Source organism: Gossypium hirsutum, chromosome D11, assembly GCF_007990345.1.
Source record: "Gossypium hirsutum isolate 1008001.06 chromosome D11, Gossypium_hirsutum_v2.1, whole genome shotgun sequence".
NCBI classification, from domain to species: Eukaryota; Viridiplantae; Streptophyta; class Magnoliopsida; order Malvales; family Malvaceae; genus Gossypium; species Gossypium hirsutum.
This window is the reverse complement of record NC_053447.1, coordinates 69,182,417-69,205,532: the sequence shown is the minus strand read 5'-3', so window position 1 is coordinate 69,205,532 and position 23,116 is coordinate 69,182,417. Positions and strand designations below refer to the sequence as shown.

General features: G+C 29.9%; 2 protein-coding genes across 2 annotated transcripts; one reads left to right on the top strand and one right to left on the bottom strand.

The window, feature by feature from the left end:
- Nucleotides 1-6,734: 6,734 nt before the first annotated feature.
- On the top strand, nt 6,735-11,455 carry LOC107963576 (beta-glucosidase 42). Its single transcript, XM_016900036.2, has 12 exons — nt 6,735-6,908; nt 7,184-7,250; nt 7,382-7,440; nt 7,712-7,787; nt 7,862-8,024; nt 8,104-8,329; nt 9,404-9,519; nt 9,594-9,808; nt 10,011-10,045; nt 10,209-10,311; nt 10,673-10,781; nt 10,998-11,455. The coding sequence occupies exons 1-12, from the start codon at nt 6,783-6,785 to the stop codon at nt 11,173-11,175; spliced, it is 1,473 nt and encodes a 490-aa protein (XP_016755525.1). The 5' UTR covers nt 6,735-6,782; the 3' UTR covers nt 11,176-11,455.
- Nucleotides 11,456-13,422: 1,967 nt separating this feature from the next.
- Nucleotides 13,423-15,856, bottom strand: LOC107963564 (CBS domain-containing protein CBSX6). The gene is made up of 3 exons (XM_016900028.2): nt 15,484-15,856; nt 15,033-15,394; nt 13,423-14,531 (listed from the first exon to the last, which is right to left on the bottom strand). The coding sequence occupies exons 2-3, from the start codon at nt 15,374-15,376 to the stop codon at nt 13,586-13,588; spliced, it is 1,290 nt and encodes a 429-aa protein (XP_016755517.1). The 5' UTR covers nt 15,377-15,394; nt 15,484-15,856; the 3' UTR covers nt 13,423-13,585.
- Nucleotides 15,857-23,116: the final 7,260 nt, after the last annotated feature.

The following is a 23,116-nucleotide window of genomic DNA, read 5'->3' as shown; positions in this document are numbered from 1 at the left end:
GTATAAATTGTCAAGTTCAAGTATATACATATAATATGGAACCATAAATCCAACTAGACCACCGGTTGAATGAGAATCAATTGATTCAACCGTTTTATACGTAATAAGACAATTAAAGAAAATCACTGGAGAGAGAAAACTGCAAACCCAAAACATAAATTTGTAAAATAGACATGAAGAATAAAAAAAATACATGACCTGTAAATACTTAAAATTGAAAAAGAAACCCAACAAAATAGAATATTTTGCTTTTTTGCTGTATTTGAGTTGAACCCAATTAAACCCAATAATCAATAAAGATGGGCTCATTTAGTCCAATGAATTATCCAATAGCTAATAGGGTTGGATAGGTTTGGGTAAGGTTTATGTATGACATTAGTACATTTTATATATGTTTAAATTTGATTCAATTGAAAATATGATAAAATTTTGTCCAAACTTGTTTACATTTGTAAATTACTAACACAATCTCATTTTAACCCTACCCATATTATTTTTTTAAATATATATTATTTTATTAAAATTTGACAACTTAACATGATTTTTAATGTTTACATAGTATTATATTATTATATATTTAATTTTATGTGATATAAGTTATATAATATATAAAATAAAATAAAAATATATTACAAAAATATAAAATCAATCAGGTCAGGCTAAGCTTGAGCCTTGAATGTTGAAGCCTAAGCTTGGGCCATAATTTAAATGGGCCTAATTATTTTATTTAAGCCCATTTTTTGGGCATTATACTTTTATCCAAACTCTCCATATTTTAGGTGAACATTTGAGCTTGGACGGATAACTCGACTTGAAAGTTGGTTGATTTTTGCAAGGTAGATATAAGTCTAGATATAAGGTAAGTTGCAACTGTACCAAGTAACTACTTCAAACGTCAAGAACTTGTTTATGAAATTTAGAATCTTCCTATGCTTGGCGAGCCTTGCCCAAATCATCAATATACTATACTTCATCAAGTATAGGTTGTGATTTAAGTCTTACTCCTTTGTCAAATAGCAACCTCACACCTATACTCTAAACATGATCACTCTCCTATGAAACTTTTCCCTAAAAATTTATATGTAAACCAAATGACTCACTTGAGTTTATTTTTACACTATTTGTACTCAAAACAATATATCCTTAACGAACAAAAAATGAAGTGCTCTCACAAGTATATTGCATTGGAAAATTTAGATTTAATCTTTATTTAATTTTATATCAGCACATCTCAGCAGCAAGCTACCTAAGGTGATATATAATGGATAGGGTGACCCTAAAGACCACTTGACATATTGCAATAATCACTTGAACATATAAACCCCTTTGATGTAGTGAAGTGTGGTGCCTTTTCAATGACACTAAAAGATGTTGCAAGAGCTTGGTATTTGTCTCTACCAAAGGGATCCATCCATTCTTTTGATCAGTTACCGAATCTACTCGTGAGTAGATTTTTTGTCAACAAGACACTAAAACAGAGTTCGACGCACCTTTTCTCTATCAAGTAGAAAGAAGGCGAACCTCTAAAGGAGTTTGCTCGTAGGTTTAGCTCCGCAACCATGAATTCTAAAGGTGCAACAAATGATTGGGCAAATCAAACATTCATTGCAGTGGTAGGTCATGACTACTTGAGGGTACCCGTTGATAAATGACCCGCTGGATAAGTTGCTATCCTTGTATGAAAAGGCACATAGATTTGCTGAAATTGAGGAAATTCAAGGGGTCAATACCCAAATATACAAGTCATATGTTGAAGATGCGCAGAGAAATTACGGTAGTCCACATAAAGGACACCTGCCACTACATGACCACCACAGAAGAAACCACAATGCAAACATACATTTGCCGGGGGAGGGGGGGGAACTTTCCGAGCCCCATCAATTCTCCACAACGGTGGAGGCTAGTGAGAGAAGAAACATAGCAACATCCTCAGCGAAGACAAATTGACAAAGCCCTTTATAACAGGTTTAAGACTTACAACCCTCGTCCTACTTTGCCAGCTTACATTCTTAGTCAAATAAAAAGCTAATGAATATTAGAAGCACCCTCGCAAATGAAACCTATTCATGCTAGAAGTCAGTCGAAACATAGATGAAAATTTTAGAATGCCCCTAGTCATGGAGCTGAGGGTTGTGTCCGTTTAAAAGATTCGATAGACAATATGTAGCTTAGCCATCCCGTAACAGAAGTGATAGTGATAGGTTTTCATTGGCAAACATTCTGGCAGATGATATTAAATGATTCACACTAAAGAAGGTAAGCCTTACCTAATAAGTTCACTAACCAATGTATAAAGGTAAAAGAATCAGTTGTTCTGCTAGATATGCTGGATGATGGGCATCACAAAACAATATTTGAAATGGTGGAATTCTTAGTAGTTAACCATCCCTCAACTTACAATGCTATATTTGGAAGACTCATCATGAAAATGGCCTTTATTTATATAAATGCGTGGATAAAATATAATTTTTTTATTAATTTAATGACATTTTAGCTCACTTAACTTACAACACTAAACTCAACCAAGCACTTAATATTAGTATAGATGCTTAGGGTTAGCTGTCATCAAACAAAGCTCCCTAAAGATCAAATTGAGCTTTCTCCTACTGTCGAAACCATTTCTATTTTGGAAAAAAAAACAAAAATTAGTTGTCGACTTTAAAAAAACAAAAATTGAGAGTCGACACTAATCTTTTATTGAGGTGTGATTGGATCACCTAAAAAATAGATTTGGTCTACGAGTTTTAGAAAAATGGATCCGGGAGTCGGTTACGTACGAGGAAGGATTAGCACCCTCGTAACACCCAAAATTAGTACCTAGTTAATTAAGTAGTGTCTTAATGTCAAAAATTTTAAAATATGATCCTTAATAAAAACTTAAAAAACGTTACTTATTAAGACTCTTATCATTTCGGAGAAAGAAAATGTCACACCCAATGCGTTAAGGCACGACATTCTAATTCCTCAAAAATGAATTAGTCCAAAATACTCGTGTAATAAAATTTAAAAGAATATTCATTTGTTTAAGATTTATAAAGAAATCGCGGCCCAATACGTTAGGGCACAATTTCTCAAAATCCTAAACTTGGAATATTTCCTTTGTTATTTTTTTTTAAAAATCTTTGTCTCAAGAAATCAATACGTCACATCCAATACGTTAGGATACAACATATTAAATTCCCGACAACAAAATTTTCATTTTATTTTTTGATTAATGAGCAATTCTCGATTGTTAGATTTAACGAAGAAAATTGGAACCCAATACGTTAGGGCTCAATTTCCTTGAAAATCCTAAATACAAGTATTATCTCAATTTTGAAAATTTTAAAATCTAGTAAAAAAATGATGTAATGCTACATTAAGTGTAAAATACAATAATAAATACAACAATGACATAGAAATAAACGAAATTAATGTACATAAAAAACAACGACATGTAAAGTATCAAATGAACAAAATATAAATGAAAACATAAATCAATAAGCAAATGAAGGAAATAAACAAAAAATATAAAGAGAAAAAAGGTACAAAATATATACATGAAATTATAAAGAATAAAAGACATACACATGGGTTTACATATAAAATTTTGGACTATAGAATTTATAACAAAATATATATAATGCATTTATGAAAATAAAGAAATATATATAAATATACATATATATATTATAACATATGTGTTGAAAATATAAGTTTGTATTTAAGTAAATAAAAAACATAGACATGTGCGTATATATATATATAAATATTAATTAGAAAAATATATAAATACATACATGTACTTATATACAAAAGAAAAAAAATTGAAACTAAATATAAAAGTATATATATGTATATAAAAGTTAGGAAGTAAAATAAAAACAAAAACATATGTATAAAATATATATAAGCATACGTATACTATATATAAAACAATATATATATTACATAAAAACAATGCATGTGCATGAATATAAAAATAAAAATAATAATAATAATAATAATAATAATAATACAAGATTACTGATGCCACATAATAGTATTAATAATATTAAAATAATTAATTTAATAAAAAAAACTAAAATAACAAATAGAGGATTAAATAGCATTAATAATCAAAGACCAATGAATTTAAAACAAAGAGTATAAAAAAATATATAAGGCCAAATAAAATGTAAACAAATTTGAAAACAATGAATTTGAAAATGAATAATAAGGGAAAAAGAGATTTGAAATCAACAATATACAAATCAATAAATAAATTATACAAAAATCACCAAAATAAGAACGCAAGAGAGAGAGAAATTTGAGTAAATACTCTTAAGAATTATTATTACTCCCCACTTACGTCCCCTTTACAATGAAGGGAGAGGCATCTATTTATAGTTGAGCTTCCCCAAATCTAACGGTACAGATTAATTACATCAACGGCTAAGATTAAAAGGTATCTACAAATTAAATCTCTAAGATTACAAAATCATATCTTCTAAGATTGCATATCATATCTAAGATTGCATATCATATCTAAGATTGCATATCCTTGAAGATTATGTTTCCATATGCATCAAGCTTGTAGATAGACCTTCAACCTTTTCAAGTAATGGGCCATCCCGATCGAGCCAAATGATATAATTTTGGACTTTATTTTATTATTTTGAGTTTATTATTTTCTTATGAGCCCAGGCTAAATTGGCCTATTACACCTACGTTTGAGGACAACTTTTATAAAATGTATGGTAAAAATATCATGGAGGCCCCTTTAGTAGGTGTAAAATTATATTTTGTTTTCTTTACTAAAAAAATGGGCAAATTAGTCATTGTACATTACACCAAAGAGCTAATGAGTCCTTTTCGTTAAAAAATTCATCTATTTCTATTATTAAAAACTAGCATGACTAATAAAACAACCAAATAGTAACACGTGGTATGTCATGTGTATCTCATACTTGCGTAAATGAAAAATTTCATCTATTTTTACTATTAAAACTAGCATGACTAATAAAACAACCAAATAGTAACATGCATGTAGTATATCATGTGTATCTCATGTTGACGTACATGAATTAGTTTTTAACAGTATAGATAAATTTTTGAACAGAAGGACCGGGTTACTATTTGATCTAACGTAAAGGAACTAATTTAATTATCCAGTTTTTTGAATAAAGAGAAGAAAATGCAATCCAACTTCCAGTATAAAGACATTTATGGTACTTGTACAAGAAATATACATACAAAAGTTCCCACGTTCATCTCATTGTGCAACATTCAACTATTCCAAGATTCCAAACAAAATTATTTTAGATATTTATTCTTCCATTTAAAGAATCTAAACAGCTAACGCAAAACATTTATAGATGCAAAGCTGGGTTAAAAGAGAATAAGAATTAGATGCTAGAGCTTGAAAAAGAAAATTCCTTCACTTTCTTTCTTCTTCTTCTTCTTTTTTTTTTTCCTTTCAAAACATCACTTTTGAAGGAGAAGAGCCCACTTAATAAAATAAAAAGATAAAATCAAAGTCATCTTCTATATATGCACCAATGGCATATCAAAGCAAATTTACTTATGATATACTTTAAAATATGCTTTCATAATTTACAAAAATTAAAAAGAAAAAGTTTAACTTATCCATGAATAATAGAAATTTTATTCTTAAAACCCGAATTAAGCATAAAAAGTAAACACGACTATTTTGAATATTAAAATATATAACTTTTTTCATATACAAAAATCAAATTAGACTGGAAATAATGTAAATACATCACATTAAAAATAAATTATAAAATTTAAATATTAAATGATATATCAAGCTATCCCAATAGATAAAGATATTTTAATTTTGTCAAGAAGTCAAACTCAGAGACTAAATAACATACAGAAAGTAAAATTGTTTAAATTTTAATTTTAAACAATTGAGTATGTAAAAAGGTGATAAAAAGTTATATATATATATATAAAAGAATATAAGATTTAGGATATTTTTTTCTTTGACCATCATCCATGGTCTTAGACTCTTAAAAAATATTTGTTTACCATCTTAAACATCTCCTTTTTTATATATATATATATATTTTTATGTCTATTATATAATTCATGTTTGAGGTTCATGGTTATCTCTTTTCATAATATAGTCTCCAAAGCTCAAACCCTATTCTATTTTTGTAAGTGCAATGTGTTTTACCGTTACACCAATACTTGTTATCAAATTACAATATAAGGATAAATTTGTGCATTTATATTTAATGCATTCACAATTTATAAAATTATGTATTAATTATTAAATGATGATATATTGTTAAAAATGAATATATTTAAATTTATTTTAAAATATTTTTGAATAATATGCTATTATTTGTTTCATTAACTATACATAAAATTATAAACAAAGCTAAGACTTTTGAGTTATATTTAAAAATCTAAAAGGAGGCTTTATAAAAAATCTAATAAATAAATGGACAATGTCACTATTTTTCAGGGTAAAATCGTCCAATGTCATTAAATTTTTATAAGCTTACGATTTTATCACTTAATTTTAAAAAGTAAAAAAAATGTCATTGAACTTTAAACACTAAAATGAAAACTTTTAATGATTAATTTATAATTTTTTAAAGTTAAATGACCAAAACGTAAGTTTACTAATAGTTGAGTTTGTCTAATAAATAAATAAATGGAGAATGTCATTATGTTCTAACACTGTTAAGCAACAGTAGTAGAGTGATCTGAGCCTGGCTTATATTATATAAGCATGGGTGCCTCTCTCTCAATGAGTGACACAATAACAACAACAACAAAAAAAAAAGAACATGGCTAAGAAGAAGCATGTTTTGAAGGAAGACGATGAACATGATGGTTCCAACACTAAAAAACAAGTTTGTCGAGCTGATTTCCCTCCCCACTTTGTCTTCGGTGTTTCTACCTCTTCCTATCAGGTTTTCTTCTCTTCTTCTTTCATTTTCCGGTTTTGATCATAAAAAATCAACTAACTCGAACCCAAATTGATACGAAAGCAAAACTATCATTAGCTAAAATGGGTTGAACTCGAAACAAATCAAACAAACAAATAATCTAAAATGGCTTATTCTTAAAATGATCTGAATGATGTAATAACTCAAACAACGACTGAACTCAGAACACAAAAAATTATTATTTTGTATTATTTCTGTTGGAGTTTAGCTTCCATTACTTCGGTTTTTCTTTCTTTCAGATTGAAGGAGGTGTGAACGAAGGTGGCAGAGGTAAAAGCATATGGGATGCTTTCTCTCACATTGAAGGTATATCAGAATAATATGATAAAAAGCCTCATTTCTTACAATACTCACCCATAATAATAACCTTGAATTATCTTCAATATTATACATATATATCTATATAAAAAGTATCTTATTTTCCTTGATTTTCTTAGGAAAAATCGTTGATGGAAGCAATGCTGATGTTGCAGTGGATCATTACAACAGGTACAAGGTTAGTATTACAGATATTAGATAGATAGGGTTGTCAAATGCATTCCATGGTGCATTTCAACAAGGCTGTTGACACCATACCCGATCATGGAACTGATTGATATATTAGTTTAAAATAAAATAAAGAATTGGTTAACCTGCAAACGGGTATAAACTCAGTAAAATATTGATTGAATCCACTGTAATTAAAAATTTTATGACTTTTTAATATCAGCTCTCAATATATTTTCCATCTCCCCTAAATCCACAATTAATGATCACACAACATACAGGAAGATATAGAGCTTATATCCGAGTTAGGGTTCAAAGCTTACAGATTTTCCATATCATGGCCTCGTATTTTTCCAGGTACATACATAATTTTACCGTCAACGTATCAAATAATTATCCCGATATATTAAAATATTCGTATATGGTGGCAGATGGTTTGGGAACCAAAGTTAATGAGGAAGGAATTGCATTTTACAACAATGTGATCGATGCCCTTCTTGAAAAGGGTATTGAGCCCTTTGTGACATTATACCATTGGGATCTTCCCTTGCATCTCCATGAGTCAATAGGAGGGTGGTTAAACAAGCAAATTGTGTAAGTATAATGGTATTTGCAACATTTATGAAAAGGTTAAACAAGCTAATTTATTTTTTAATGTGGGGGGAATGTGTAGGGACTACTTTGCAAAATTTGCAGATACTTGCTTTGAACATTTTGGTGATAGGGTGAAGAACTGGGGTACAATAAATGAACCATTGCATATTGCTGTGGGAGGGTATGATACAGGAAGATCTGCCCCTGGGAGAAATCACAATTCATCAATTGAAACATATTTGGCTGCACACCATATGATTTTGGCACATGCTGCTGCTGTTTCCATATATCATAGCAAGTACAAGGTACAATATCGGGTATCTATGTGAAAAAAGGAATAGTTTGAGGATCAATTTTGCATTTAAAACTATCTATTTTAAACAATACAATCAACTTTCCTTTTGATAGGATGGACCAGATTCAAAAAAAAAAAATTAGCGGAAGTCAGAATAGAATTATAAATTTTTGAGGGATCAAAATATAATTTTAAAATATATTGATTTCATCATTTTTGAGGGATTAAATATAATTTCTTTTTCTTTTCGGGAAAAGTGTAATTTTTTATATATTAACTTATAAATCTATCATTTATAAAAAAAATTATATTTAAAATTTGTAATTTTGGAAGCGAAAGCCCTCTTTAAATTCACCCCTCGAGAGGACTTTTTTGCTCTCCTCATATCTTGATCTTATTTTTATAATTATATACAGGGTAAAGTCAAAAAATTCTTTTAGGGGTCGAAATTAAATTGTAATTTTTACGATAGTAATAAAATACAATTTCACCATTTGAATAGCTTATATTTTTATAAATTTTAAAGGATTAAATTAAATTTTTATCATTTTTAGGGGACAAAGTGAAATTTTACCTTCACTAATTTAAAGTTAAAAATTTTAAATTGCTTAAATGAAAAATTTTCCATTTTTAGTGGAGCCGCCCCTGATTATACATATTCTTTTTTTGTTTGTATTTTTTCCGAATTTATCTACGGTTACGAAATTAAGAGTTCAATACTGTACCAACAAACCAAACGCGGATGGTATTGAGGGTCCCTAAAATCTTCGAAAAAAAATTTAGACCCTTAAATTCTTTTTAAAAAAATTAGTTACCCCAAAAAATTTTGAATTTCTTAGTAAACTTTTCTAACTTCTTAAAATTTTTAATTAGATCCCTTTAAAAGTTTTGTCAATTCTCATTAAGCCTTTAAAATTTTTTAAAGTTTTAACTAGACCTATAAAAAACTTTAAACATTCTCGTTAAATCCTTCAAAATTTTTTAAAATTTTATTTTAGTCCTCTCCAAATCTTAACGTCAAGAATGGTTATATTTGAATTTGTTCTAGTTTATAAGAGTTGGTTGCACCTATTTCTTTTTGTAGGATAAGCAAGGGGGACAGATAGGGTTAGTGGTGGACTGTGAATGGGCCGAAGCTAATTCAGATAAAATCGAAGATCAATGTGCTGCAGAAAGACGGGTCGAATTTCAGCTTGGATGGTATACCTTTCCCTCACACTCACTCATTACTTTGTTTTACAAAAATTTAGTTTTGAATATGAAGTATACTACAGGTTCTTGCACCCCTTGTATTTCGGAGACTATCCCGAATCCATGCGTGACCGGCTCGGCGAACAGCTTCCGCAGTTCACAGAGGAAGACGAGGAGTTACTCAAGAGCTCCACGGACTTCATTGGGTTAAACCAGTATACGTCGAGGTTGGTTTCACATGCCGAAGATAGTGTCGAAGAAGGTCATTTTGAGAAAGCACAACAGGTTGCCAAAATTGGTAATATCATCAACTACGACACAATTTTTATGCATGTCAAAATACAAATTTACTAAAATTTTATCATAGATTAATTTATAGATTTCGAGAGTTCAAAATAGAATATTTCAGTTTTAGGTGGCCAAGCCCCTGCATGCCCCCTCCCTTCGTCCCTGCATGATATATGATCTCTAACTCATGATTTTGATTATATGTTTGACAGTGGAATGGGAAGATGGAGGGATAATCGGTGAAAAGGTACAAATTAACTAAATTAATTGAACTCAGAGGAGATAATTTTGTTCGGCTTTTGTAACCTTACTCTCTATTACTTGATCACAAACAAATCTTACTTATTAAGATATTTTACATATTATAAATATCTATTTTATTAAATCAACTGAATTATCTATTATGGCAGGCTGCATCGGAATGGCTCTATATTGTTCCTTGGGGGATGCGGAAGGTTCTCAATTACATATCTCATACATACAACAACCCACCAATATATATCATGGAGAATGGTATGTAATTGACTTGAAACATACTTGGACTTTGTCAAGGGCTTGCAACAATTTAGACTAGGGGATTGGTTTGAAGTTAAGTCAATCATGATTGGACTAATTCACCTTTTAATATTTTTAGATCATTTTGGAGTTAAGTGGTTTTGAGTTTGGGTTGTTTTGATTTTGGGTCATTCAAGTTTAACACTTGATTGAAATCATTTTTGGACTCAAATTGGGTGGGTTCGGGTTACTAGACATTTCATGTCAAATTAAAATGGATTGGATTTAGATTTGAATTAATTGAGTCGGATTTTTGAATCTGAATAAGAATTAACCGGTATAACTAGTATTAATAACTTGAATGCTTTTTGAAATATAGGTATGGATGATGAAATAAATGAAAATGTCCCACTCCATGAAATGCTTGATGACAAAAAAAGGATTGAGTTTTACAAAGGATACCTTGCTTCTGTTGCTCAAGCAATCAAGTAAGTATAAGTTCATTTCTTTAAGGGAAACCCTAAAAATATCAATAAGCTGTTGATTAAGGTGATAGTAGCTTCGCCTCCCATAAGGGTGAGAACACTAATTCAAACCTTGATTTATGCACTTATTGAGAGGGCTTTACCTTTAACGCTCCCGACCCGATAGAGATTCGTTAATTTACACTAGAAAAATCAATGAGAAATTAATGAAATTTACAGGGATGGAGTAGATGTGAGGGGCTATTGTGCATGGTCATTATTGGACAACTTTGAATGGTCTCATGGCTACACCAAGCGCTTTGGTTTGGTATATGTTGACTACAAAAATGGCCTAACCCGCCATCCCAAATCTTCTGCATTTTGGTTCAAGAGTTTCTTGAAAGACAACCAAGAATGAACCATTAGCTGCATTGCCACCCACTAATTTCACTATCACTATTAGTAGAAGCAAATCATTATCAGCTCACAAGTCACAAAAACAGAATTGTCCTTATAAACCCACGATGTAAGTTTTTGAGAAGAACATCCAATGTTGCTAGACCAAGAGCTGGGATTTTCTATCACTACTATTATATTACATTGTATGTTGTTCATCTTAATGCCCCATAATTTTGGGGGACTTTCCTTTTTTCCTTGGCTCAATCTTAATTTGAATAAATGTGGGTGGTAATTATTTATATGCTATCAAATTTATTCAATTAGAAGGGTAAGTTTGACTATCTTCAAGTTTATTAGTTGTATTAGTGTTGCCTATTTTTCTATTAATTTGTTCAAGTCTTCAGTTCACATTGGTTGCAAGTTTGATTATTGGACAACGTCACTCTATGAATGATAAATTTTTAAAGTTTTTGTACAGCTAAAACAATTAACTATTATATTAGTTGAAGTTAAAATTAGGTGTGAGTTCAATTCGATCTATTTTTTTAAAATTTTCCAAATCATCAATATTAATTAGTTGTACTGTCACTTACCAATGTCTCTATTAGCAACTCACACGCCACAAATAGAGTTACCCGTGTTATTTGAATCCATGATGTGAATTTTCGAGTTGAGCGCCTAATACAACTAAATCAAGAGTTGGGATTCTCTATCGCTACTATTATATTACATTGCATGTTGTTCAACTTTTTTTTTCTTTAATTTTCAGCTCAATCTCAATGTTTAATATATATAAAAGAACGAGTTTGGAAAATTTTTTTAAACTGATGAGAATACCCTTTACTTTTCATCATATTACTAATTTCATAATCTAAAATTAATTATAATATTTAAAGTTGAAATAAAATAGAACTTGTGATAATTATACATTTAAAATAATTACAATTTAATAGAAGTCGTGATAATTATAAATTAAAAAAATTAGAATTTAAATTACAATTATTAATTAAAAAAGTGGTGGTAATTTTAAAATAAAGTTATTACTTGAATAGAACTTTAAGCATAGAAAAAAGTTGTTATAGTTATAATTATAATTATTAGTTTAAACTTTTTTTATGTAAACAAAAATTGTGCTAATTTTATTGATTTAAAATAGAGTTTTTAATTGAATAGAATTCCAAATATCTTAATTATCACTTAATTATGTTAATTAATTATTATTTAGAATAATACTACTTTGTGTGAATTACATAAAGTAAAACTATTTTTATGTTAAATATGTTTAAAACAATTTAATTATTATTTAAAATTTCTATTATAATATTTACATTAAAAAAATCATATATTTTTAATTATATTCAATAATTCAAATGAGAAATATTATTCTATGCTAATTATTGTAATTAAAAATATAACATTTAAAAATTAATTAAATATTAGATGAGTAATATCACATGTGACTCTCGTGTGACATTAGAAGCTAGTTTGAATAAATGTGTGGTGGTAATTATTTATAATACGCTATCAAATTTACTTAATTAAATAGGTAAGTCTAACTATCTTTAGGTTTATTAATTTTATCGGTGTTGTCATTATTTATTGAATTGCTTAAGTCTTCGATTAATACTAGTTTCCAGTTCGATCATTGGACAATCTCTACATCATATAAGATAATTTCTTTAAAAGCTTTTGTGGAGTTAAAACAATTAACTATTATATTATTTGATGTTGTAATTAGGGAAAGTTCGGTTCAAATTATCGGTGTGATAATTCGGGTCCGATTTTTCCATATTAATTTTGGGTTTTGAGAATTTATTTTGTTAAAATAGTCTCGTTTTATAGTTTTTTGAAATTATTTAGTAAGTTTTGAAGTAATTTTCATTAATTTTCGAATTAAAAAAAATTTAATTTAATTCGAATAACCTCGATTTTTTTTAACTTATGAACCAAAACCATTCAAACATAATCAATTTGGATCAGTTTCTGTTTCTTGATTTTTTTTCCTCAGCTATAATCATGGTTGTTTAAATTGGACTGAAAACCAACTAGAATATCAATCTATAAAAGGGTATTAGACTGGTTGAATTGATCTAAAAACCGGTTTGACCAGTCGGTTGAATTGGATTTTTTTTATTTTAATGATTTATTTAATCAATTCGAATAGACCAATAGAACTCATTAAACCAGATCGATGACTTGATCAATTCGACCACCTGCTCATTTTAAAAGCCTTAGATATAATATAAGCATCTTTGCACTATAGAACTAGAAAAATACAGATAACTCTCTTAAACCTCATAAAGCAAAATGTGCTGCATAAGAGGGCAAACATGGGTGCTAAAGTCAAGAACAGCAATGGAACTAAAATAAATAAATAAATAAAATAGAATAAAAAAGGAAAATGGTAAAAAGAGGTAGGGTTTGGGAATTCAATGATGATTTTCCAGGCGAAGCTCTATGATAGATCGAGGTGTGAGAGCGGAGAGACTAGGTGGTTTGGAGGTGACCGCAACCAAAATGTCGGCATAACCCACCACCCCTACTAAAACATCATCATCATCTTCACCTTCAGTCACCCAAACATGGGTTGCCCTATGAGATAGCATTTGAGCCATAACCGCGGCCAACGAGCTTGTGGTTTTACATGTCAAGGGTGCACTTCTGCCCCTATACGTGCCCCGACCGACTCCGAAAGTTGGGGACACTGGACTGTACCCACTGCTCATACTACTGATTTTCCTTGGCCTTGTTGATTCAACACCATTGTCTAGGGAATTATTATTGAAATCAGTGAGCCATCTCGAACTCACATTATCCTCGATCCCCATAATGAATTGTCCGGCAGAAAGGTTGGCTAAAGCCCATGCTGCGGCTATATAATCACATTTCCATAGTTTAGAGACTGAGATTTCTCCTAAAATTCTATGCCGACCATCTGGTGTGCTCTCCATAATGGCAAACGCGATGGGATCACCCGGATTTTTTTGCGTTGCTTCGGCAGCTGGGAGGGAAGCGTCAATGGAGCTATAGTTGTGGTTAATAGCTCCAAGTGAGGAGATCGAAGACAGGGGGAGTGGGGCTAGAGCACCGAGGCAACCGATGAGGAAACGGATTATGTCTTCTCTCGACAAACAGCAAAACTTGTTGCGCATGAAGGGTGGGGTGGATGATGAGGAAGAGGAAGCAGAAGACGCAGCAGATGAAGGGGCACTGACATTAATACTGAGGTTATTGCAACTACTGTTGTCCACATTCTTGAGCCACTTGCCATTATAAAGGATCGAGAATCTCTTGCTCAATCCTTTCCATACCGTGCTCTTCAGAACAAGAAGTCGCCTCACACCTTGTTTCATCATCTCCAATGCATCTATCAATCTAGTCCAACGACAAAAGAGTCAGCAATGCCATTAGAGAACAGCACTGGCCTGCAATAAAACTAGAAATATGTCCTTACTACTGATATTCAACACAACTGCTCAAAACCTTAAACTAGCTACCAAAATGATCCTAAACAAGATTCATCAACTCTGCATCATAGGTAAACCGGAAAAAAGAGATCGATATCGTAAAATCTTTCTCCTACAAGTGCATATAAGTTAACAGCAAGCAAAGTATTTGAGAGGTAAAAGTACTATGGAGGAAAATGGATAAACATTTTAATACAAAAACCAATATGCTCACAAAGACTAATAGTATAAAGACCTCCATTTTACTTGGGCTTTACATCCACATAAAATTTCAGTCCCAAGCATAACAACCAATCCATTATCATCACAAGATTAATAAACAAAGCATAACAAGCATGTCTACAATAATTGAAACTACACATGCTTGAGCAAATAGATCGAATATACATAAAAGGGGCAATGAGCTAACCTAATACCAGGATCAACAATCTTCAAGAGAGCATTGTCAGGGACAACAACATCAGACACAAGTGTTTTCATAGCTTTGTCCTGGTCTTCCAAACATTGAGGTTTAGCTAAAAAAGACACAACATCAACTGAAGTTAAAATACCCACAAATCTTTGTTGTCTCGTATCATTGTTTTCCGCCATTTCCATATGAGTTTTTCTTTTCCAAACTGTTATCCCACACTCTGTTGACTCTCTTATTGCTCTTATAGCTGATCCAATCGTTTCTGTTTCATAAAATTCTTCCAATTCTGGCTTCCCCACCGTTAGATCACCCACTACATGGTATAAAAACACCGATGCCATGTTTGTTTACCGAGAAAGCTGTAAAAGAAAAGGAAAATGAAAATTCATCATTTAGTGATGGATTATTAATCTTTCTGGAATAAAGGGTACTTCTAATTTTCAATTACCTGAACTGGGTTTTGACTTATTCAATACAAAAATGATTTTTTTTTTCTCTTCACTTTTTGTTTATCAATTACAACAAATGAACTGTTCTATAAGAACATATTGGGTTTTCTATAAAAACGATGATAATTCAATATACAATATTAAAAAGAGTCCAAAAGGGTTTTCTTCATCTTTTTTTTTTTGCTTAATTCACTTCAGAAATGAAAGAAAAATCTGGGTTTTTTTTTCTAGAAACCAAAAGAAAATGGTGAGGGGGAAGAATTATAAGAGGGAAAAGAGGAGGAAGATAAGGAGGGATTGAAACGAAAATAATGAAACAAAAGGCCATTGCGGTGATCTCTCACAAAACACTGACTGAATTAGTGGCTCACAAAGCACGAATTTTGGAAAAAATTTATTTGTTTGTTCTTTTGGATTTAATCGGGTGATTTGCGGGATAACTGGATGAGATTTGAGAGAAGATAAGAAAAGGTTAAAATATGCCTGTAGCCCTTGTACTTTTTGAAAAATGGGAATTTAGTCCTTATACTTATGTTTTTAGAAATTAGTTCCTCTCCTTTTCAAATTTCAGATTTCAAGTCCAACTGTTAACCTTATTAATTTTTTTGTTAAATTGGTTCTTGTGACATTTTGAAATAAAAAAAAAAGACTCTCTAGTAGTCATATAATTAAAAAATGTTGTAATGAACTTGAATTTAATAATATTAACAGTTGAACCTAAATTTTGAAATTTGAAAAGTAAAAAGATTAAATTCTTGAAAATATAATAATAAGGACTAAATACTTAAATTTTTGAAAAGTACAAAGACTATAGCCATATTTTAACCAAAGAAAAAAAAATTGGTGAATTGTTTTTGGGGAAGCAAGTGGCCATGCTTTGTTCTACTTTAAAAGGATTATTTTTTTCAAAAATATGGGATAACGCAACTATTATCCTTAAATTTGTTAAATTGAAAATTTAGCCCCTAAATTTTTTTTGTTCATATTAGTTTTGAACTTGTTAAATTTTCCCGATTTTGGTCCATGTGATGATGTGGCACTTTGAGATTGTGTCACATCATCACATGAATTTTTAATATAAAAATGATAATTTTTAGGTGATGATATGACACAATATTAGAGTGTTAAAATTTGAGAAAAATTGCCAAGTTTAGGAATTAACAAGTAAAATAGTTTAAGGACCAAATTTAAAAAATGCCAAGCTTAGGGACTAAATGTTGCTTTATCCCTGAATATTAAATTTTAAAATATTAAAACTTATTTACTTTCTTTTCGATCTAACTTCTCTTTAAGGGTTAGTATTTGGTACATTGGTAGTGTACTTGTTTTATTTCACAAGCAATTTTGAAATTTTGACATGTTTCTTTTTTTAAAAAATATTTTACCATACCCTTATATGACAGTTGTCAACCCCCGACTCTGCTTGTGGAATCTAAAAACTTCATTGGTAGTGTACCAAATACTTTCCCTTCTTTTAATTAAGTATTTGGCTCAAAAAGTATAAGATTAACTTTGATAATAATATTTCTATCAAGGAAAAAAAAAGGCTTTGATATAGTATTATTGTGTAACACCCTATACCCGGTCCAACTGTCGGACCTGAGCTATAGAGTATTACGACAATTAACAACATTTATCATCCTTAATTTCCAGTTAAAAGCAAGTTAAAACATCAAGCATTCAAAAACATCATTATACTATGATTTACAACCAAAATCGAGCCTTAATCAAGCTTACAAAGATCTTAAACCAACTTGAAATCAAATTCAGACTAATTTGAAACTTGTATGAAAAGATAGGTAAAAAGTAAAGATAGGGGTCACACGACTATGTGACAAGGTTGAGGCTGTGTGGTGCTATCACACAGCTATGTCCCCAAACTGTATAATAGATTGATGCCATGTAACCCAGAGTCACACAGCTGTGTTGCCAGGCCGTGTAACAAACTGTGGCCTTGTGGATCAACCTGCACCTAAATTCAATAGACCACATAGCTATGCCCTGCACCCGTGTATGGCACACATCCGTGTGTGGCTAAAATGCCTTCCAAAACAAGCAAACACAACCTAGGTTCCCTTAAGCTTCAAGTTATGCAATGGACCCTTGATCAACCTATTAAAAGACACCAAAAACATACCAAAACACAAAATAAATCATTCAACCCAAGTGCCTAACCAATATGCCACATTTGGCACCATAATTCAATCATTAATCATCAATCATTCATGTATAAACATACCTACATTTCATGTCTATTCATTCACCAAAACAACATAACTTCACAAATGACACATCCATTAAGTAAGATACATTATAGGCATCATATCATGCTTTTACTATCAAACACCACGACCAACCAAAACAACCTTTAAAGTTCACATCCAAATACATAATTCAAAATCAAGATGGCACAAAACTTAACATATATAATGCCATAAACCTATTTACATGTCACTTATAATTGAGCCAAAATGAGTAAATAACTATAGAAAGAGTTAACGAATAGTGTGATCTCCAAAGACGATCTAATCGACAAATCGAATCCGACAATCTACAAGGAAGAAAACAAGATTAGTTCAGTGTACTTAAAGCTTAATAAGTTAATATAATTTAAACATGGCATACCTGTCATTTATAAACATACTAATTGAAATAAACAAACAACCTAGTATTTCTAGCCATGTTTCATGTTTCCTACCATACCAAATGGTTAGTCATGAACACTTACTAGCATCAAAACATTTAAATAACATATTACACTTCCCAATTCACATTCAATCAATGAAAAATATTCCATGCCATAATAATCCATTTCCTTTCAATTCATTAATTTGTTTTGCCCAGATAACTTTAGTAAATTAACTTTAGATACACGAGGAAATTATGCTCACACAAGCTGGCAATCGGGACATAAAACATTATTCAATGCTGCTCACACAAGCTGTCGGGAATCTGCAACAAATGTTAGATTTTAGCCATCGGTATGGTATCCACCACCGGAACATAGTACGCAATAAAATATAACACTGACACAGACTGCCTGATAATTGTAGCACCGGCAAAAATTACCCGATAACTGGAATCACGGGCACATAGTGCTTGATAAACTCTAATGACATGTCATTTGTATCCTAATCATTCACTAAGCTCACATGGGCTTTAACTTTTTTTTTCCTATAATATTTTTATCTTTATAACATAACACCATATTCAACATTGATCATTTGCATACCTTGTAATGATATAATTCATTTCTAACATGTAAAATTTATATACTTTGCAATTCAATCCCTTGATTCCATGTCAATTCTTACCTCCATAAAGCATACCAACACTTATACATTTATACACATACATAATTTAATTCCAAAAAGTTATTAAACAGAAATAACCTAATACGAACTTACCTAAACAAAATAGCAATAAACACCACACTGAGGACTACTCGACGACTTTCTCTTTTTTGCGATTATCAATCTGTTGATCTGTTTCTTGATCTACATAATAATTTAACTCGATTAACCATTTTAAATACCTTAAAATATCCAAATACATGTATTTGACTCTTAAATAATATTTTATGTTAATACCCTAAATTTTTACCTTTTATTCAATTTAGTCCTTAAAATCGAAACTTATATATTTATCACAATTAATCCCAATTCATGTTAGCTGAATTCTCTTTGACCCCCTTACAACCCACAATTAATGAAATCTTACAAAATTTTCACACTAAATTCAATATATTATCAATTTAATCCAGACATGGTTGGACTATTATTTAATTACTAAATTTTTATATAAGTTTATAAAAAGGTATATAAATATTAATAGAAACTATTATTTAATATAATTTTAAATAAATAATAAAACGACTTTTTTGAATTGGATGCAATACATTTTAACATATTGAATACAACAAAATGCACATTCAATGTGATCTAAACTTTCATGTACTTTACATAGCAAGTAAGGATTTTTATTGAGAATATTATATATATTTTTTAGAAAAAATTTATTTTGTAAAAATATTTTATATATTTTTACAAAAATATAAAGTTTTAAACAAACCTAAAAAAGAGGGGCGAAGTCAAAAATTTTGTATAAGAAGATAGAGATAAAATTATAAAATTTGGAGGATAAAAACTAACAATCTTATATAAAAATCCTCATATTAAATTATTAATTTTTCAAAAAATTCAATTTATAATTTTTCCATTTAATCAAACGAAAAATAAATTGATTTTTTTTTAATTTGGGAGGAGCTATGAAAATTTTTTTCCATTTAACTAAGGACTAGTTTAGTATTGCTTTTAAGAAACACTTTTGATATAAAAAAATTACTAAATAAATTGCTTTTGAGACAAATTTTTTTTTTTATAGAAGCACTTTTTTTAAGCAAAAACAGAAACAGAAAATTTTAATTTTTGCTAAAAAGTGTTTTTTACTTGAAAAACATTTTTAAAAAATAATGCTAAACTAATATAAGAGAAGGACTTCTCTGCCACCTTTGGCTATGCCCCGCTCAAAGGTTGAACGTTTAATTATTTTGAATTAATTTAATTTCAAATTTGAAATATTTTTAATAAATTATATTTATTTTTATCTATATCTTTAATCAATTATCTTTACATTTATACAGGGACTCAGAGAGATAATGCACTTTAACATACTCGAACTCACGTCCCCCTGCATTAGCAATAATATCTATGCCAATTTAGTCTTACTTAATTGGCTAATTGATTCAAATTCAGATATTCATTATTTGAACGTGTTTTATTTTTAAATATTTTTTGAGCTTCCTGAATTTGAATATTTAGTAAATTCATATATCCAATAAATAATTCAATTTGAATAATAATACTTGAATTTAATATGGACAACAAACATAATAATGTTTTAAAGCATATTTTGAATTTGAATTCAAAATTTACAACATTGTAGATATTCAACCTGCTGACATTTTAAGTAAGGGTGAGCAAAACTTGATTGGATTTGAAAAAAAAATTTTTGATTTAATCGAATCGAGTTATTTGATTTTTTTCGAGTCAACTCGAATAAGTAATTTAAGTTTTAAGTTCGAGTCGAGTTGAATTTACAGTTCGAATAACTTGAATAACAAATTAGTGTAAATACCCATTTGGTCTCTGTCAATTTTGAAAATGAACAAATTAGCCACACTCTCAACAAAAATTACAAAAAAAATCAAAAGAGTTTTTAAAATTCAAAATTTTTATAAAAATTTAAAAAATTATATTTTAAAAAGAATATAATTTTTTTAAAAAGTTTAAAGAATATATAAAGAAAGTTAAAAAATTTAAAATTTTCTAAAATAATAATTATAAGACTCATATAAGTTAATTAATGATTTAAGCTTATCACAATATTTTAATTTGATATGTTTAGTTTTTTAATTTAAGTCAAACAATTTCGTTCGATTCGACTTGACTTGAATTTCATTTCATATTGCTCGATTCAAAAAAATTTCAAATCGAATTAAGGTGATAAAATAAGACTCAATAATTCGAAATTTTTACTCAATTCAATCGGGTGATCATCACCTAATAAAAAAGGATGAGTCTAATAGAGCATTTGTTAGATGCTACAAGAAACAAAGGTGGAAATCCTTTTATTACAAAAGTCCCAAAAAGTAGGGTAAAATGAAGATTTTGATTTTGTTGCAACACTTTGAACATGGTTGAGTTGGAATATTTCATGGAAGCAGAGTACAAGCATAGGCCCAAATCAAGCCCAGAAAAATACAAACAAGGGCTCAAACCAGGCCAAAAAGCCCAAAATAAGAAAAACAAGGGCCCAAATTAGGTCTAAAGAGGGGAGAGACCAGGGCTGTCATACCCGCTGCCGGCAAGCCTGCTAGCAACAAAGTGTCGGGGCCAGAAAAAAGCAACAGCCCCATCGTGGAGTTTGCCGAAACCGTCGATTGAGGAGGGGACACGGCCAATGAGAACAACGACAACAATCAGACAACCTTGATCTGGTGTGTCGAGATCAGCATCCATCACAAGCCATCGAAGGCCAAGCAGTGGAGATGCTCCACGGAAAGCACTAGGGACTTAATGGGAGCAAAAGAGACAAAAGACAAAGGAGACTCCCCGCTGAGGAAAACATGGAAGACCACGAGGAGGCTGGGAATCTTGCATCCCGCCATTCCGACGACCAGAAACCACGAGGAAAAGTGGAGGAGGATCTCAGAGTTATTCTACCGAAAAGTGAAAGAAAAAAAAAAAAAGAAAGGAGAAAGGCTTGTGGCGATCAACACAAAGGCCAGCCGCACCAGTGGCGGTGAAGGGAGCTTTCAAGGGGTGAAGCAAAAAATTATTTGGGGATTAAATTATATATTTTCATCGTTGTAATAGCATTGTATTAATTTGTATATTTATAAATTTTAAAGGATTAAATTAAAATTTTATAATTTTTAATTCAATGTATAATTTTACCAATTTACTACTTAATAATTTTATAAAATTTAAAGATAATATCTATTTAATTTTTCATTTAAGGGAAGCTTTGATCCTTCGATACTACAATGCGAATGCGCTTAAGTACACTTGAACCCACGTTCTATTTATTGTTGAAATTGCCATAATACCAACTAAACTAAAGCTCAATAAATATTAATATTTTATTGTTAAGAATTTTAGGTTCGAACCCAGTTGATTTTTTTATTAATTTTAGGTTGAATGCTTGAAGTTGGAAGCACAATTTGTTGAGATAAAAGAGGTTGGATGAAACATAAGATCGAAGTTCAATCTTTATCTATGTGAATAGAGCATATTTCATGACCAATCATTATTTTTTCGGAGAGCACTCACAATTAGGGGCATAGTTAAAATTTTAAATTAGTAAAAGTAAAATTATCCTTTGGCATTTTAAAAATGATAAAAATTTGATTTAATCCTTTAAAAATGATAAAGATATAGGCTATTAAAATGATAAAATTACATTTTTACTATCGTAAAAATTACAATTTAATTTCGACCCCCTAAAAATATTTTCTAGCTTCGTCTCTGCTCGGAACGAGTAGATTAATCACTACTACTTGTAGTAGATACCCTAATTTTGGGTAAAAAAAACTATCATGGTTAATTTTATATATTCACCTTATGAGGTTTATTTGTCTATGAGCTCATAATATGTAAATCTATTACCCATAATGGACTTAAAACTAAAGCGATTGAAATTACAAAATTTTCGTTTTGTTATTAAAATTAAATCCTAAAAAATTAATAAATCAATATATTTACAAAATGTATCAAAGAAATAAATTTAAGGCATAATGATAAATTTAGCCCTCAACATTTACACCTATTGCCAATTTGATTCTTATTCTTTTTTTTTTTAAGTTTATCCATTAACATTTAAAAAAGAATCAAATCGCCTTTTTTTTAAAGAAATATTGACTAAAACATTAATCTTTTAACGATTTTGGTGTGGCAACTTGCATAGCAATTCATGTGTATTTCATACTGATATAACATTATTTGTTTTATATGCCATATCAACAAATAATTTAAAATTTATAAAAAAATTAAAAAAATCATGAAAAATATTAAAAGATTAGAATGAAATACACCTGAGTTGTCATGAGGGCTACCATGTTAAAAATTTAAT

Coding starts and splice junctions, on each gene's coding strand:
- LOC107963576 (XM_016900036.2), top strand. CDS start 6,783: ATGGCTAAGAAGAAGCATGTTTTGAAGGAAGACGATGAACATGATGGT. Junction 7,788..7,861: donor ATGGCCTCGTATTTTTCCAG/GTACATACATAA, acceptor ATATGGTGGCAG/ATGGTTTGGGAACCAAAGTT. Junction 10,046..10,208: donor GAGGGATAATCGGTGAAAAG/GTACAAATTAAC, acceptor CTATTATGGCAG/GCTGCATCGGAATGGCTCTA.
- LOC107963564 (XM_016900028.2), bottom strand. CDS start 15,376: ATGGCATCGGTGTTTTTATACCATGTAGTGGGTGATCTAACGGTGGGG. Junction 14,532..15,032: donor ATTGTTGATCCTGGTATTAG/GTTAGCTCATTG, acceptor TCGTTGGACTAG/ATTGATAGATGCATTGGAGA.